The 14,517-nt window shown below is 41.6% G+C and overlaps 1 protein-coding gene across 1 annotated transcript in view; it reads right to left on the bottom strand.

Annotated features, from left to right (window-relative positions):
- Positions 1 to 9,224: 9,224 nt before the first annotated feature.
- ADAM7 (ADAM metallopeptidase domain 7) overlaps positions 9,225 to 14,517 on the bottom strand; it is a 46,264-nt gene continuing 40,971 nt past the window's right edge. The window contains exons 21-22 of the mRNA XM_043453657.1: positions 10,481 to 10,537; positions 9,225 to 9,339 (exon numbers count right to left, since the gene is read on the bottom strand). Of these exons, the coding sequence (XP_043309592.1) occupies positions 9,295 to 9,339; positions 10,481 to 10,537 (102 nt within the window). The 3' untranslated portion in view covers positions 9,225 to 9,294. The remainder of the gene's footprint in view (positions 9,340 to 10,480; positions 10,538 to 14,517) is intronic.

Here is a 14,517-nt window from a genome sequence, read left to right as displayed (position 1 = left end):
ACTGTATCCCACCAGGCCCCCCAGTCCATGGGATCTCCCAGTCAAGAATACTAGAGTGGGTTGCTATTTCCTCCTCCAGGGGTTCTTCCTGACCCAGGGATGGAACCTGCATCTCCTTGGCAGGCAGAGTCTTTACCACTGAGCCACCCAGCATGACCAATCAGCCTCAAAACTGGAGTGGGGAAGAGTTCAGATTGTGGCTTTAGTCTGAAGCATATGGTCAGATTTTCTTGTTTTGCCATTTACAGCTGCATATAGGGACCGGTTATGCTTCGTTTTCTCATCTGTAAAATAATACTGGTCATAAAGCTTTGCAGTGGACATCCCAGGGTGAGCGTGTAAAAGTCTAGAAGTTTAGACCTGGAGTCTAAAAAGGTGCAGTACAAATGTCCTCTTTCCTTACCTATTAAAGATGACCATTCATCTGGTGCATTCTTTATTCAAGCAAGGAAGAAGGTTTCATCAGAGACTCTGTCTCTGTATTGATGCCTACCATCCCCCGACGCATTGGCTCCTTTCGAGTGTCAATAATTCTGCTGGTTTTCCTTCTCTGCCCAGATGGTGGGGGCAGCACCAGACAGCTTTCCTAGGCATGCTAAACTGAAGTAGAACATCACCCAGAGACAGTCCTGTCCTGTTGAGGAAGCATCTTCCAGAGCCTAGAAAGTGAAAGTGTTAGTCGCTCAGTGTGTTGGACTCTTTGTGATCCCATGAAATGTAGCCCGCTAGGCTCTTCTGTCCATGGGTTTCTCTAGGCAAGAATACAGGAGTGGATTTTCATTCACTTTTCCAGGTGATCTTCCTGACACAGTGATCAAACCCAGGTTTCCCGCATTGCAGGTAGATTCTTTACTATCTGAGACCCTGGGGAAGCCAGAACCTAAAGTAGTTGTAAAACACAGAAAAGATTTCGGGATCACAAGCACCCGCTAGGGAGTGGCCAAGAGAATGGTAAAAGGAACTGCAGCCTCAGCTGTATCCCCAAACAAAGCCCTCTGTGAACAACAGCATCTCAACCAGCGATTGCCTAAATTAGGGGGTCATTACTGGGTGGATGTTCTTGTCTTTCCTGGCTGTGTAAACCTATGAATCATTGTCCCTGTGGCTCCAAAGGTTAGGAAGTTTGCTGGATGGAAAATGAGAGTGGGAGTGAGATATATTCATTTCCTTTCCAGGAGTCTGAAATTGAGGGAGTCTACCTTTCCGCTATCAAAATTATATTTACCCGAGCAGCATGGGAGTGATTGAAAGCATACTCTTTGGAGTTAGACTTCCTGGGTTGATGTCCTGACTATGATATTTAATCAGCTAGCTCTCTCTCAGTGGATTATTTGACTTTTGATCTTAATTTTTCTCAAACTGTAAAATGAGGATAATAATATTAGCTCATATGTACTAATGTGAGAGTTAGACCATAAATAAAGCTGAGCACTGAACAACTGATGTTTTTGAATTGTGCTGAAGAAGACTCTTGAGAGTCCCTTCGACAGCAATGAGATTAAACCAGTCAATCCTAAAGAAAAGCAACCCTGAATAGTCATTGGAAGGACTGATGCTGAAGCCACCGTATGTGAAGAGCTGACTCACTGGAAAAGACCCTGGTGCTGGGAAAGACTGAGGGTGGGAGGAGAAGCAGACAACAGGATGGGGTGGTTAGATAGCATCACCGCCTCAATGGACATGAATTTGAGCAACCTGCAAGAGATAGTGGAAGACAGAGGAGCCTGGCATACAGTCTATGAGATCACAGAGAATTGGACTTGACTTAACGACTGAATAATACTCACAGAGTTGTTTCAATTTAAGAATGAAATTATGCTATTAAGTGCTTAGATTAATGCTTAACAAATAGCATGCACTCAATAAATGCTGTCTTTGCTCTCCTTGTAGCAAATCGCTGGTGTCCATGGCTTTTGCAGTCACTTATCTAGGATTCTCTAAGATAGCCCTGGCGTGGTTTCTTCCAAACTAGCCCTCCTTTTTCTCTGTCTTTCATCTCTGGAGACCCTCCAAGGTTTAAAGTTATATCTTCTTTTCTGAGCAATCGATATCCATTACGTATAGCTCAGGGTAGCTTTTCCTGGAGAAAGATGTTAATGCATTCTGTCAAAGCCTCAAGGCAGCCACTTCCTTACATAATTGCTTCTGAGTTTCCTGAAAGCCTGACCTTCAGGCAGAAAAGTGATCAGGAAGCTGCCAATCAGCTCAGCCTTCCAATTATTTCTCAGTCTTTGGTGATGATCCATTGTCGTCAAGGGTCCACCATTGAGTCCCAGCAGTCACGCAGGCTGTGGCTTCTCCTGACATTTAAAATCCCTTAGGTGTACCTGGGTGGGGAGGGGTGGGTACCTTCAAGCATCCACGGCAGCAGTGGCCAATCTCATGGACTCCAAAAACTAAGTAAACAAGATACTACAAGATTTAAAAACAAAAGCAAAACTCACAAGAGCCTTCAGGAGACTGGGTTATTTGGGGCTATTGACAAGTCAGCTTCAAGAGGACTGGATTTCAAAACAGAGTAAAAAGGACTTGTCTTTCCAGTTAGAATCTCCAATCAAAGCTTTCAGGCTGCCAACCCCGCTCTCCTCTCTTTTCAGCGATATGCTCTTTATTTTCTCCCTCAACCCGTGATCCTGGCAGACAGGGAAGTTTAGTCTGTCAAAATTCACCCAAAGCTACTTCCTTAATGATCAGGAAGAGGACTTTAACAAAATTCTTAGTGAGTTTGTTTAAAGTCACTGTTTCTGACGACTGGTGTCTAACAAAGGAATGGAATCAGGCTACTTGCTCGCAGATTTAGTTTTCTATGTCGCCTCCTAGTGACCTTTCTAGGAACTTCATTGTTAGGTTATCAGGTACCGAAAGACCTGCCACAGAAGTGGCAAGGAAATGTTTATAAGGAAATGTTTAGCTTTCTTCAGGATGATTTCACAATTTTAGCACATCCAAAGTTCAGTTTTTAAATTCCACAATCACCTATCAGTCCAGGTGCCTTGATAAAAAGGCAGAGTGGCTCTATACCTGGTTGATATTTGAGAAGACAGTCAATCAGTTCTCTGCAATCACATTTATATCCAGGAATTCAATAAACTATGGATAAAAAAACATTGAAAAAAAAATTCGAAAGTTCCAAAAGGCAAAAATTGAATCTGCCACATCTCAGCTCTTATTTATGTAGCATTTACATTGTGTTTATAACTATTAACAAAAGTACTATTTTCCTTACATTAGGTATTATAAATAATGTAGAAATGATTCAAAGTATACATGTGCATTGCATAAGTGTTAGACACTCCGTCTTGGTAGTCGCTCAATCTTGTCCGATTCTTTGCGACCCCATGGACTGTAGCCTGCCAGGCTCCTCTGTCCATGGAATTTCCCAGGTAGGAATACTGGAGTGGGTAGCTATTCCCTTTTCTAGGGGATCTTCCAGATCCAGAGATTGAACCCGAGTGTCCTGCATAGCAGATGAATTCTTTACCATCTTGTTGATCCTTTAATGGACCGGAACCTGTGGTTCCAAGCGTAAGAGAGAAAGAGGCTGATATCCCCTGGTTTACGCGGAAAGCCAATAGAGCCCTGTTCTTAGGGCTGGCGCTGCTCCACGTAGGCACCAGGTGCCCTCTCGAGTGGGTGAAGGCGCAGTGCGCCTTCTCGAGAGGGTCTTAGAAGCCCGGGCAAGAAAGTGAGCTCAGCGGGCCTCCACGCTCCGAGGAATTAGCCAGAAATAGAGACAGAGAAAGAGAGAAGGAATAGAAGGAAAGAAAGACACGGGGACCAAAGCTCTGATGGAGCAAAGGTGTTTTAATCAACATGGCGTGGGCATATATACTGTAGTAATTCTCAGCAAAGATAAAGATTAAAATTCCAGACTTAGAAAACATAAGATGATCCCTATCAAAGAGAGAGTTGCAAACAATCATCTTTTACCATTTGGCTCATAAAAAGGAAGTGGGTACTTATCACTGTAATGAGAAATGCCTGGATTCCTCAGCCCCAGGAAAGGCGTGCCTCTCCTCTTATTCCTGAATATTCAGGAATAAATAAGGGCCAGAGGGTTCCTGACAGATTCAAAACAGCGCAGAGGAAGCCTCCTGTTAAATGTTACCTGACACATCTGAACCACAAGGGAAGCCCATAGGTTACATTGCAAATAATAGGGGAAAAAAAAAAAAAAAGGACAACTTCACCACTTTATGTAAGCTACTTGAGCTTGGGAGGTTAGTCTCCCCTGGGGGCCTGGAACTAATCCTCCGCTGATAGCCAAGGAGGACTATAATGGATGCTACTGGGAATGTTGGTTTTGTTTTATTTATTTATTTATTTATTTTAATTTTTTATTTTATTTTATTTTATTTTTTATTCTTTGAATCAGCCATGGATTTACATGTATTCCCAATCCCGATCCCCCCTCCCACCTCCCTCTCCACCCGATTCAGTGCACTGCAGTCCTAGGCTTCCCTGGTGGCTCAGATGGTAAAAAATCTGTGTGTAATTCAGGAGACCTGGGCTCGATACTTGAGTTGGGAAGGTCCCTTGGAGAAGGGAATGGCTCACTGCAGTCCTGGCAGAACTAATGTAAAAATACACTTGATATTCCTTGGCACCATAACATTTAGATAATATATTGTAACAAATACAGATTTTGATTTATTTTTTCAGAGGATTTTTTTAAAGTGACTTGCAAACTTATAGTTTCCTTTGTAGTGCACCCATTTGTTTAGTTTTGCTTTTATTTCCAATATTCTGGGAGGTGGGTCATAGAGGATCTTGCTGTGATTTATGTCGGAGAGTGTTTTAGTTTGTGTTGTCATCACTGCAGTCCTAGGCTTCCCTGGTGGCTCAGATGGTAAAAAATCTGTGTGTAATTCAGGAGACCTGGGCTCGATACTTGAGTTGGGAAGGTCCCTTGGAGAAGGGAATGGCTCACTGCAGTCCTGGCAGAACTAATGTAAAAATACACTTGATATTCCTTGGCACCATAACATTTAGATAATATATTGTAACAAATACAGATTTTGATTTATTTTTTCAGAGGATTTTTTTAAAGTGACTTGCAAAAACTTACACTGCAGAATTCATCCCCTGCCCATCCTTCACCTTTTGACATGTACAGCCACTAGCATCTCTGATCAATTCGACTTCTTTTTATATTTTATACTGTTTTTCCTTGGGGTTCCTGACCCTGCATCACTCAGTGGTTGGAGATTTAGGCGCTGGTTTTGTCCACACTCTGGGAGCCTATAAACTTTGGCCCTCAGCCATTGATCTGCATGTGGGCTGGGGAGCATAGGCAGGGTTCAGCTGGGTTTCACTCCCATCTTGGATTTTCCTCTTTGTGGTGTTCTCCTGAGTACTCAATGCCCAGGCAGGTCTTTCCCCAGTTAGCTGGGAGGATGTGGGAGACGCATCAAACCTACCATGCTTCTCCTATGCCCACATCCTTCTTGTACCATTTCAGGTTGGTTCACTCTCACCCTCCCCGTGATTACAACTTCAGTCTAACTAAGGTGCATCTTTGTCCTATTTGTTTCCTATCAGCACTTTTAAAAATTAATTGAGAAATGCAAATCAAAACCACAATGAGTTACCATTACACGCCAGTCAGGATGGCTGCTATCCAAAAGTCTACAAGCAATAAATGCTGGAGAGGGTGTGGAGAAAAGGGAACCCTCTTACACTGTTGGTGGGAATGCAAACTAGTACAGCCACTATGGAGAACAGTGTGGAGATTCCTTAAAAAACTGGAAATAGAACTGCCATATGACCCAGCAATCCTACTGCTGGGCATACACACAGAGGAAACCAGATCTGAAAGAGACATGTGCACCCCAATGTTCATCGCAGCACTGTTTATGATAGCCAGGACATGGAAGCAACCTAGATGCCCATCAGCAGACGAATGGATAAGGAGGCTGTGGTACATATACACAATGGAATATTACTCAGCCATTAAAAAGAATTCATTTGAATCAGTTCTAATGAGATGGGTGAAACTGGAGCCCATTATACAGAGTGAAGTAAGCCAGAAAGATAAAGAACATTACAGTATACTAACACATATATATGGAACCCTATATGCAAAACAGAAAAAGAGACATAGATGTACAGAACAGACTTTTGGACTCTGTGGGAGAAGGCGAGGGTGGGATGTTTCGAGAGAACAGCATTGAAACATGTATATTATCTATGGTGAAACAGATCACCAGCCCAGGTGGGATGCATGAGACAAGTGCTCGGGCCTGGTGCACTGGGAAGACCCAGAGGGATCAGGTAGAGAGGGAGGTGGGAGGGGGGATCGGGATGGGGAATACACATAAATCCATGGCTGATTCATGTCAATGTATGACAAAAACCACTACAATACTGTAAAGTAATTAGCCTCCAACTAATAAAAATGAATGAAAAAAATTAATTAATTGATAATTAATTAAGCCTTGTTGGAATATAGTTGCTTTACACTGCTGTGCCAGTTTCTGCTGACAGTGAACCAGCCACATGCATACACGCATCCCTGCTTCTGGGATGTCCTTCCCATTTCGGTCCCCACAGGGCCCTGAGGAGAGTGCTCTGAGCAGTGTGTTCCTTGTGCTATACAACAGGTTCTCATGGCTGACATATGGTTTGAATTTCTTCTTCCCAACCCACAAGGGCCCACTGAATGTCATTTAAAGAAACGCAAATGCAAAATTAGATAAAAGGTCTGGGAAGCAGCAGCACATGTGATAGGCCCTGAAGAGCCCCAGATTCGTTAGCTTCCAGATAAACCCACCTCTGTCCAGGGCAGAGGGCACTTGACCTAAGTGCAGAGAGCCAGTCCAGCATCTCAAGACACAACATTCCAGGCTGGTAGCAAGTTGAGTCTAAGCTGAGGCATTAATAAGGGTTGTTTATTCATAACTGGACAGCAAGACGTTCAGGGGGCTGAGGTGGAGGGCAGAGTTGCTTAGATAGTAGGTCTAGCAAGTGTGTCCATTCCCAGAAGAAGCCTTGACAGCACTTGTAGATTCAAGGGATAGGATTCAAACCTTGGGGAAATGACAAGAGCCAGAAGTATTAGGGCTATGAAGTCATAACTTTTCCACAACCAGAGACAGAACTGTGTTTACAAGGGGACCACTGGTTGTGAAAATGCTTCTGAGTCTGTAGACAGTATTAGAAGAAGAAGATCCCTAGGAAATAGAGCAGAGAGAGGCATTTGAAATGAATATAAAGTCTTGAAGACCTAGGGTGAGTGATATGGACAAGCATGATGAATATTACTTAAAATTAAAAAGAGGCTTAATTGTCAGAAAGCTCCTGGGGTTGTTTGAAAAACAGGGCAGCAGATTAGAAGTCTAGAATGATTATCTAGGCAGGAAGCAATGAAGTGGGAGGACTTAGGGAATTCCAGACATTTATAATTGGAGAGAGAGAGAAATTTGGAAAAAAAAAAAAAATCACTAGAAACTGGTAGTTAGTTGAATGTGGAGCCCAGGACAGAGGAAATGAGTGGTGATGGGGAGTTTTCTGAAAGAGATGAGGGAACAATAAGGAAAGGAACAAATCAAAAACAAAAAATGATTCTTTTAAAGGGAGAATAAGATATCACCAAAATGTATATTGTTCATCAACACATGTATTGTTCAGGGGACTGGAATGTGTGAACATCTCTCCATTTTGTCTATTAAAAAAAAACAATTTATAGTTGATGTACAATGTTGTGTAAGTTTTAGGTGTACAGCAAAGTGAATCAGTTGTATGTATACATGCATCCACTTTTTCATATTTTTTCCCATATAGATCATTACGGAGTATTGAACAGTTATCTACTTTCATATAAATATGTGTGTATATGTCAAGTCCAATCTCACAATTCATCCTTCCCCCCAGCCCCGTATCATGTTTGTTTTCTACATCTGAGAGTCTGTTTCTGTAAATAAGTTCATTATACCAGTTTTTTAGACTTCACATGTAAGGAGTATCACATAATATTTGCCTTGGACATGAAGATTATTGCTTGCTTTAATGAGGCTAGTGTATACGATATAGAATTTCTCTTTTTTAAAAAATTTACATAAAATGTTTCAGTTAGCATGTTTTGCTTTAAGCATGCATTTATCAGTATTCTTTCTCAAGGAATGGCTTTAATAAGAGTAGATGCCTACTGCAAGCACACTATGTATAAACTGCTGATTCACTGCCATCCTTTGCTGATTTAACTGGCTCCTCCCATCAACCAGTCAGCGTTCCAACAGAAATTCACCAGGAACAACCAGCTTTCTTCTTTCATTTGCAGCTTTTATTTCATTGAATCAGAAAGTTTGCATTTAGCACTTAAAAACTTTATTTCAGTAAATGAAAAAAATGATTGCAGATAGCTTGAGCAGTTAAGAAAAAAAGAAAATAGAGAACATACGAGAATATGATGAGACACACCCTCATAAAAAAGAGTTGAAATCATTCCCAGGACAACCCCACATACCAAAGTAATCAACCAGAAGAAACAGAACGGAACTTGCACACTGGAGTGCTCAAACCCATATATTGCAAGGATCTCAAAAGCCCTTCATGGAAATTGTATTTCCTCTCTGCTGGAGTCAATTTTTTGAAAATTTTGTACATCTATGAGTTTTCTGGCTAGTTCTTAAAGAAGCCTAAAAAATTAAGGAAGTTAGAATTGACTTCTAGGCTTTTTGAATGACCAGGAGAGCTTCATGTCCTCTTTGGCCACCCTCACAAGTTTAAGATTTGGTAGCTGAAGTGATTATTCTTTTTTCTCCTTCACTGATAGGGAATGATCAGAACAGCCATTGACCTTTTAATTAAGTAGTGGAATCTGATGCCTCCTGCATGGATTTCCTTGGCATCTCTGCAGGAGAGAACTTTATTTAAACCATAATTAGTGGTAATTATGTCAGGTTCAAATTAAGATAAGTACTTTTATGTTCCCAAAGAAATAACCTGTAATAAAAGATGTTTTCCTTCCTAGACTCAACATTGTAATTTACTTCCAAGTTTTGACTTGTGTTTTAAGTAGTTAGATTAATATTTTGTAAGAAAATACTCGTGTAAGTAGACTACTTATTGTTGTATGAAGCTAAAGGAGCATTTAAAAAAGGATAGTTTTTTTTTTTTTTTTTGGTATATTAGCGTGTGTCTAAGCCACAGGTTGTGAATTCTACAAGTAAATGTTATGGAAAGATGCTACTTCTCTTCAGCATGTTCTGTCTGGATAAAAACAGCTGAGAAACTACCAGATATTTGTGTAGCAAACATCTAGGGAAGGTTAAGAAGATCATGCTTCCAGGATCCTCAGCCTAGCCTCGCACAGCCATTTTGGATATCCAGTTTCAAGCTCTAAATAAAAAGAGATGGTTAAAAGTGATTTATTTTCTGCAAAATCTATAAGCATGTTATATTTCAGTGACTCATTTATATCTGCTAATTACAGCAAGCTTTTTACATTCTGTTGTACGACATTTATCCACACTTTTCCAGATCTCCTTAGCCATGGCTAATTAAGCAGTTATTGTAAAATCGACCAGTCTGTCACAAAAGATAGAAAGCCATTTTGTTTTTTAATACAGGAAGGCAAACAGTTTGCTTGCCCTAAGGACCATCTCTCTGCTCTCCAATACGAGGCAGCTTCATCTTTGTGGAGGGGAAGGACTGCTTGAAACCATTCCTGGTGGCTCAGTGGTAAAGAGTCCGCCTGCCAGTGCAGGAGACATGGGTTGGATCCCTGGCCCAGGGAAGATCCCACATGCAGTGGGGCACCTAAGCCTGTTCACCACAACTACAGAGTCTGTGCTCTAGAGCCCACGTTCCACCATCAGAGAAGCCACTGCAATGAGAAACCCTCACACCACAACTAGCGTAGCCCCCACTAGCCGCAACTAGGGAAAAGCCTGCATAGCAGCAAAGACCTAGCTCAGCCAAAAATAAAATAAATAAAATTACATTAAAAAAAGAACAAATTTCTAAAAAACATTTCCTTCTCCATCCCCAAAGGGAAAGTGTATTGGGCAGGATTTCCAGTAAGAATGCTTTCTAGGGAAAACCCTCCTATTAGCCCAGTACTTTGTAGAGACTCAAGAAAAGTCAATGAATGGATGAATGAAGGAATGAAAACAAAAACTCTAAAATGTAGTCAGTCACACAATGCTCTTTTGTCTCCCTTTGGCAAAAACCACAAATTTTTGATAAATCTTCTACCAGTAGACACAGTCATTCAAAATAAAATTATCCCTCAGATTTAGTGAGTTATTGATTTGTAAGTGAAAGTTTTAGCAAAGCAATCAATCATGAAGCAAACTGTTCCATCAGAAAGGATAACTTCTCTATAATTGTTGTTTAGTTGCTCAGTCATGGTGGACTCTCTGCGTCATCTCAATCTCAATCTTTTGATAAGAACAGAGAATCTCTCCGTTCAACGAGTAGGCAAAAAGCACAAAAAGAGCATTTGAAAAGGAGGGAACCATTTGACACGGGAACTTACCATTTTGGCGCTTGAATTGGGATCTGCCATTCCTCTGTGCTCTTTATTTGCAGATTTCTATAGTAAACATTTTGTTGTGTCAGGAACTAAACCAGAAGATATCATGCACAGACATACATACACACTCAGACCACCCCTTTTTGATCCATGAAAAACTAAGACTGTGTAGGAATGAAGTGGGCAGAGGTGGGTGAGGGTGGAGTACTGGTTAAGGGACGTTTTATCAGAAATCATGTTTTCTTGTTGGCCTTGCTGTAACTCCAACTGCCAGTGCCACCCTGCCTGTCCAGCACACTCTGAGACCCTTCTGTGTGGTAGGAGGAGTCTGTGAAGCCACAGACTGAACACTCTCTCGGTCACCCCCTTCAATCCATTGAAGAATGTATAATGAGAATTGCTGATTTTATAGAGATATACTTGATGATTAGCACCCAGCTATAAATAATACATTTCTATGTGTACTTGAGAATACAGGTGCAGATAAAGACTCCAGTGGTTTAGGTGATCTTAGAGACCCTGTAATCTCTCTCTTCTTTTTGTATCTAAGTAAATGAAGACTTCAGGAAATAAGTCCATCAAAGACACCAGAGATTATGAGATATTGGTGCATATTCAGAGATTGCATGATTCACTAAAATTTCCTGTCATGAATAACCATCTTCTAAAGAAGGCTGAGCACTGAAGAATAGATGCTTTTGAACTGTGGTGCTGGAGAAGACTCTTGTGAGTCCCTTGAACTGCAAGGAGATCCAACCAGTCCATTCTAAAGGAAATCAACCCTGAACATTGCAAAGACTGATGCTGAAGCTCCAATACTTTGGACACCTGATGCGAAGAGCTGGCTCTTTGGAAAAGACCCTGATGCTGGGAAAGACTGAGGGCAGGAGAAGAAGGGGGCAGAAGAGGATGAGATGGTTAGATGGTGTCACTGACTCAATGGACATGAGTTTGAGCAAGCTCCGGGAGACAGTGAAGAACAGGGAAGACTGGCGTGCGGCAATCCATGGAGTAGCAAAGAGTCAGACACGACTGAGTGACTGAGTAAGAATATGATGGTAAAAATTATAATGGAAACCTATAAATCTGAGCTAAGGAAAAATATCTGGGCTCGTTTATCATAAAGAGAGATGTATTTTACTTCTCTGCTTTCCTACTTATGTAATGTCTCTGTTTTGGCTCCATGTCTCTCATGCATGTGTGTGCTGCTTTAGCTAACTGGCTTCTCTGTCATCAACATTGATTCGGGAAACACACGTCCTCAGTTCGTGGAAAGCCCTCTGCTGTTCAAGGTCTCTGGAAACCATCATTCAGCTTTACCCTGAGAACCAGGGCTGGGACTAGAGCAGGGTTAGCAAGGCACTTGTCCCAGGAATAACATTTAAGAGCTACAGACAAACTCTGTGATCATAGCAAATAACATAGTAAAAAACATTACTGTGTTTTTGTTTTTTTTTAATCAGAACTAATTCCCAAGAATTCATGATGAGACAGGCAGTGTTTTAAATAAAGACAGCATCTGTGTACTTACAGGAGTCATTGTACTCCCATCACCGTAATCCCAGCCCTGCCGAGAAGTTCCTATTTCTGCCCAGAGCCAGAGAGCTGTGTTATATCACTGGACCTTTTCAAGGAACTGAGGAGTGGGTAAGTGGCTCCAAGATTATTAGTGACATGGACACAGACTGCACAACTGGCAGAGAGGAGGGACATACCAAAGTGATGTAGTGCGGACTGGAGATGCTGGTTGGAAGTCTCTCCAAGGGCTCTGTGGTTCTTCGCTGGTGAAAAGAGATACTCTTAAGCCTTCAGTTAATGCTCAAACAAATAGGACTATTTCCCATGCCTACAAAATCAATTTTCAAGTCCTCCCTAGAATATAGTCTTAGTAAGTGTGCAAATGTTGAAACACACGGAGATAACACTCTTGCCTAGGTTGTCCTCTTGTGAAGGATGAGTCTAAGAACCTACCTATGAAGCAATCATACTTCTGAGAGAGTGGGAGTTTCTTTGCATGTGTTAGTGCTAAGTTATTTCATACTCTTTGCGACCCCATGGATGCAGCCTGCCAGGCTCCTCTGTCCGTGGGATTCTCCAGACAAGGATAACTAGAGTGTGTGCCCTGCCCTCCTCCAGGGGATCTTCCCGACCCAGGGATTGAACTCATATCTCTGTATGTCTCCTGCATTGCAGGCAGGTTCTTTACCACTAGTGACATCTGGCAAGCCCAGGAGTTTCTTTACATTCTGGCCTAAGTTACCCTTTGTTAAGTGCTGTCTCTTAACCCTCAGTGGTTTTATAATACAATCAGAAAGAATGGTTCGGTGGAAACGGAACTGGGAAGAGGCCTTGGGTACCAAAAATCTAACCAAGCATCATTAATGTAACTGAGAAAGGATCCCAAACACCATCCTTCCCCAAACCACAGTTTTGCTAAGAACTAGCCTTTTGATGGGTAACTAATGTATCAAACAGGCATCAGTTGAATCATTATTATTTATATAATTTTATGACAAATAATACAAAAAGCCTAAACAAGAGACACAAGGACTCAGACTGCCCTGTACAAATCTACACTTACAACATATCATGCGATGTGCATGTGTGTGCTCAGTCGCTCAGTCATATCTGACTCTTCGTGACTCCATGGACTGTAGCCCACCAGGCTTCTCTGTCCATGGAATTCTCCAGGCAAGAATACTGGAGTGGGTTGTCATTTCTTCCTCCTGGGGATCTTCCTGAATCATGGATCAAACCTGTGTCTCTTGTGTTTCTTGCATTGGCAGGAAGATTCTTTACCACCACGACACCTGGGAAGCCCCATATTATTCTATATGGCTAAATTCACTCAAATATTTATTAAGCTCTTCTTCTAAATTCCCCCATTCAACTAAAATTTTGGATAGCTCTTTGGGATTTTGTATTCTAGAAGTGCAACAAATATGCCCCAGGTGCTATGTGAACCTCTGGTAACTATTTATCATTGATCATGTGGTCAGAGGATGAGATGGTTAGATAGCATCACCGACTCAATGGACATGAATCTGAGCAAACTCTGGGAGGTAGAGGCTTCCCTGGTGGCTCAGATAGTAAGGAATCTGCCTGGAACGCAGAGACCCTGGTTCAATTTCTGGGTTGGGAAGATCCCCTGGAGAAGGGAATGCTTATCCACTCCAGTATTCTTGCCTGGAGAATTCCGTGGACAGAGGACCCTGGTGGGCTACAGTCCATGGGATCACAAAGAGTTGGACACGACTGACTATCATCAACAGGGGCTGGTGAAGGACAGAGGAAACCGACGTGCTGCCGTGCATGGGATTGCAAGGAATCAGACACGACACAGTGACTGAACAGCAATAAACGGTCAGACTACCTTCTCCCGACTACCTTCTCTGAGAGTGAAACTGCTTTGCATATTAATTTAAAGAAAATGCAATTGGGAAAGTTACTGCAACCGTGCATGAGGCATAGTAGACAATTAACAGACATTAAGTGCTAAATATATACAAACACGGGGCTAAGTGCAGTTACATACAGCTTCTTATTTAACCCTGACATTGGCATCCTGTGTTTCCATATCAGAAAATCTCAGTGTAAGCTTAAAAAATTACCACACAATATTTTCTGTTCATCTGAGTGGACAATGAAGACTTGTTTCTTGGGGTCACTATTATCATAATAAAAAGTAAGAATGGATAAAAATGATAAACATCGTATTACCACAGAAGGAGTTTACAATCCTGAGTAAGAGAAGTTCAGTAAAAGCCTTTCTACTGTAATGTCATACATATGTCCCTCAGGGTATGGTGGGAGCTTGTTCTATAATTCTGTACAGTAAAAAGCACAGGACTTATGGGAAATGGAGAGTTGGGGCAAGATCACTAACCAAAAAAAATTCCTAATTTAAAACACTAACACCATTATATTATCATTGGCATTTGCATCTATCAATAATCTGTTCATACTTCCTTCAATAAATAGGCGCTTGTGGGCAGTTTCATTGGTATAATCTTATCACCAAATTTTCTTCATTGGTTAAT

Source organism: Cervus canadensis, chromosome 30, assembly GCF_019320065.1.
Source record: "Cervus canadensis isolate Bull #8, Minnesota chromosome 30, ASM1932006v1, whole genome shotgun sequence".
Taxonomy (NCBI): Eukaryota; Metazoa; Chordata; class Mammalia; order Artiodactyla; family Cervidae; genus Cervus; species Cervus canadensis.
Note: the sequence above shows the minus strand (reverse complement) of the source record. Positions and strands in the feature narration are given on the sequence as shown.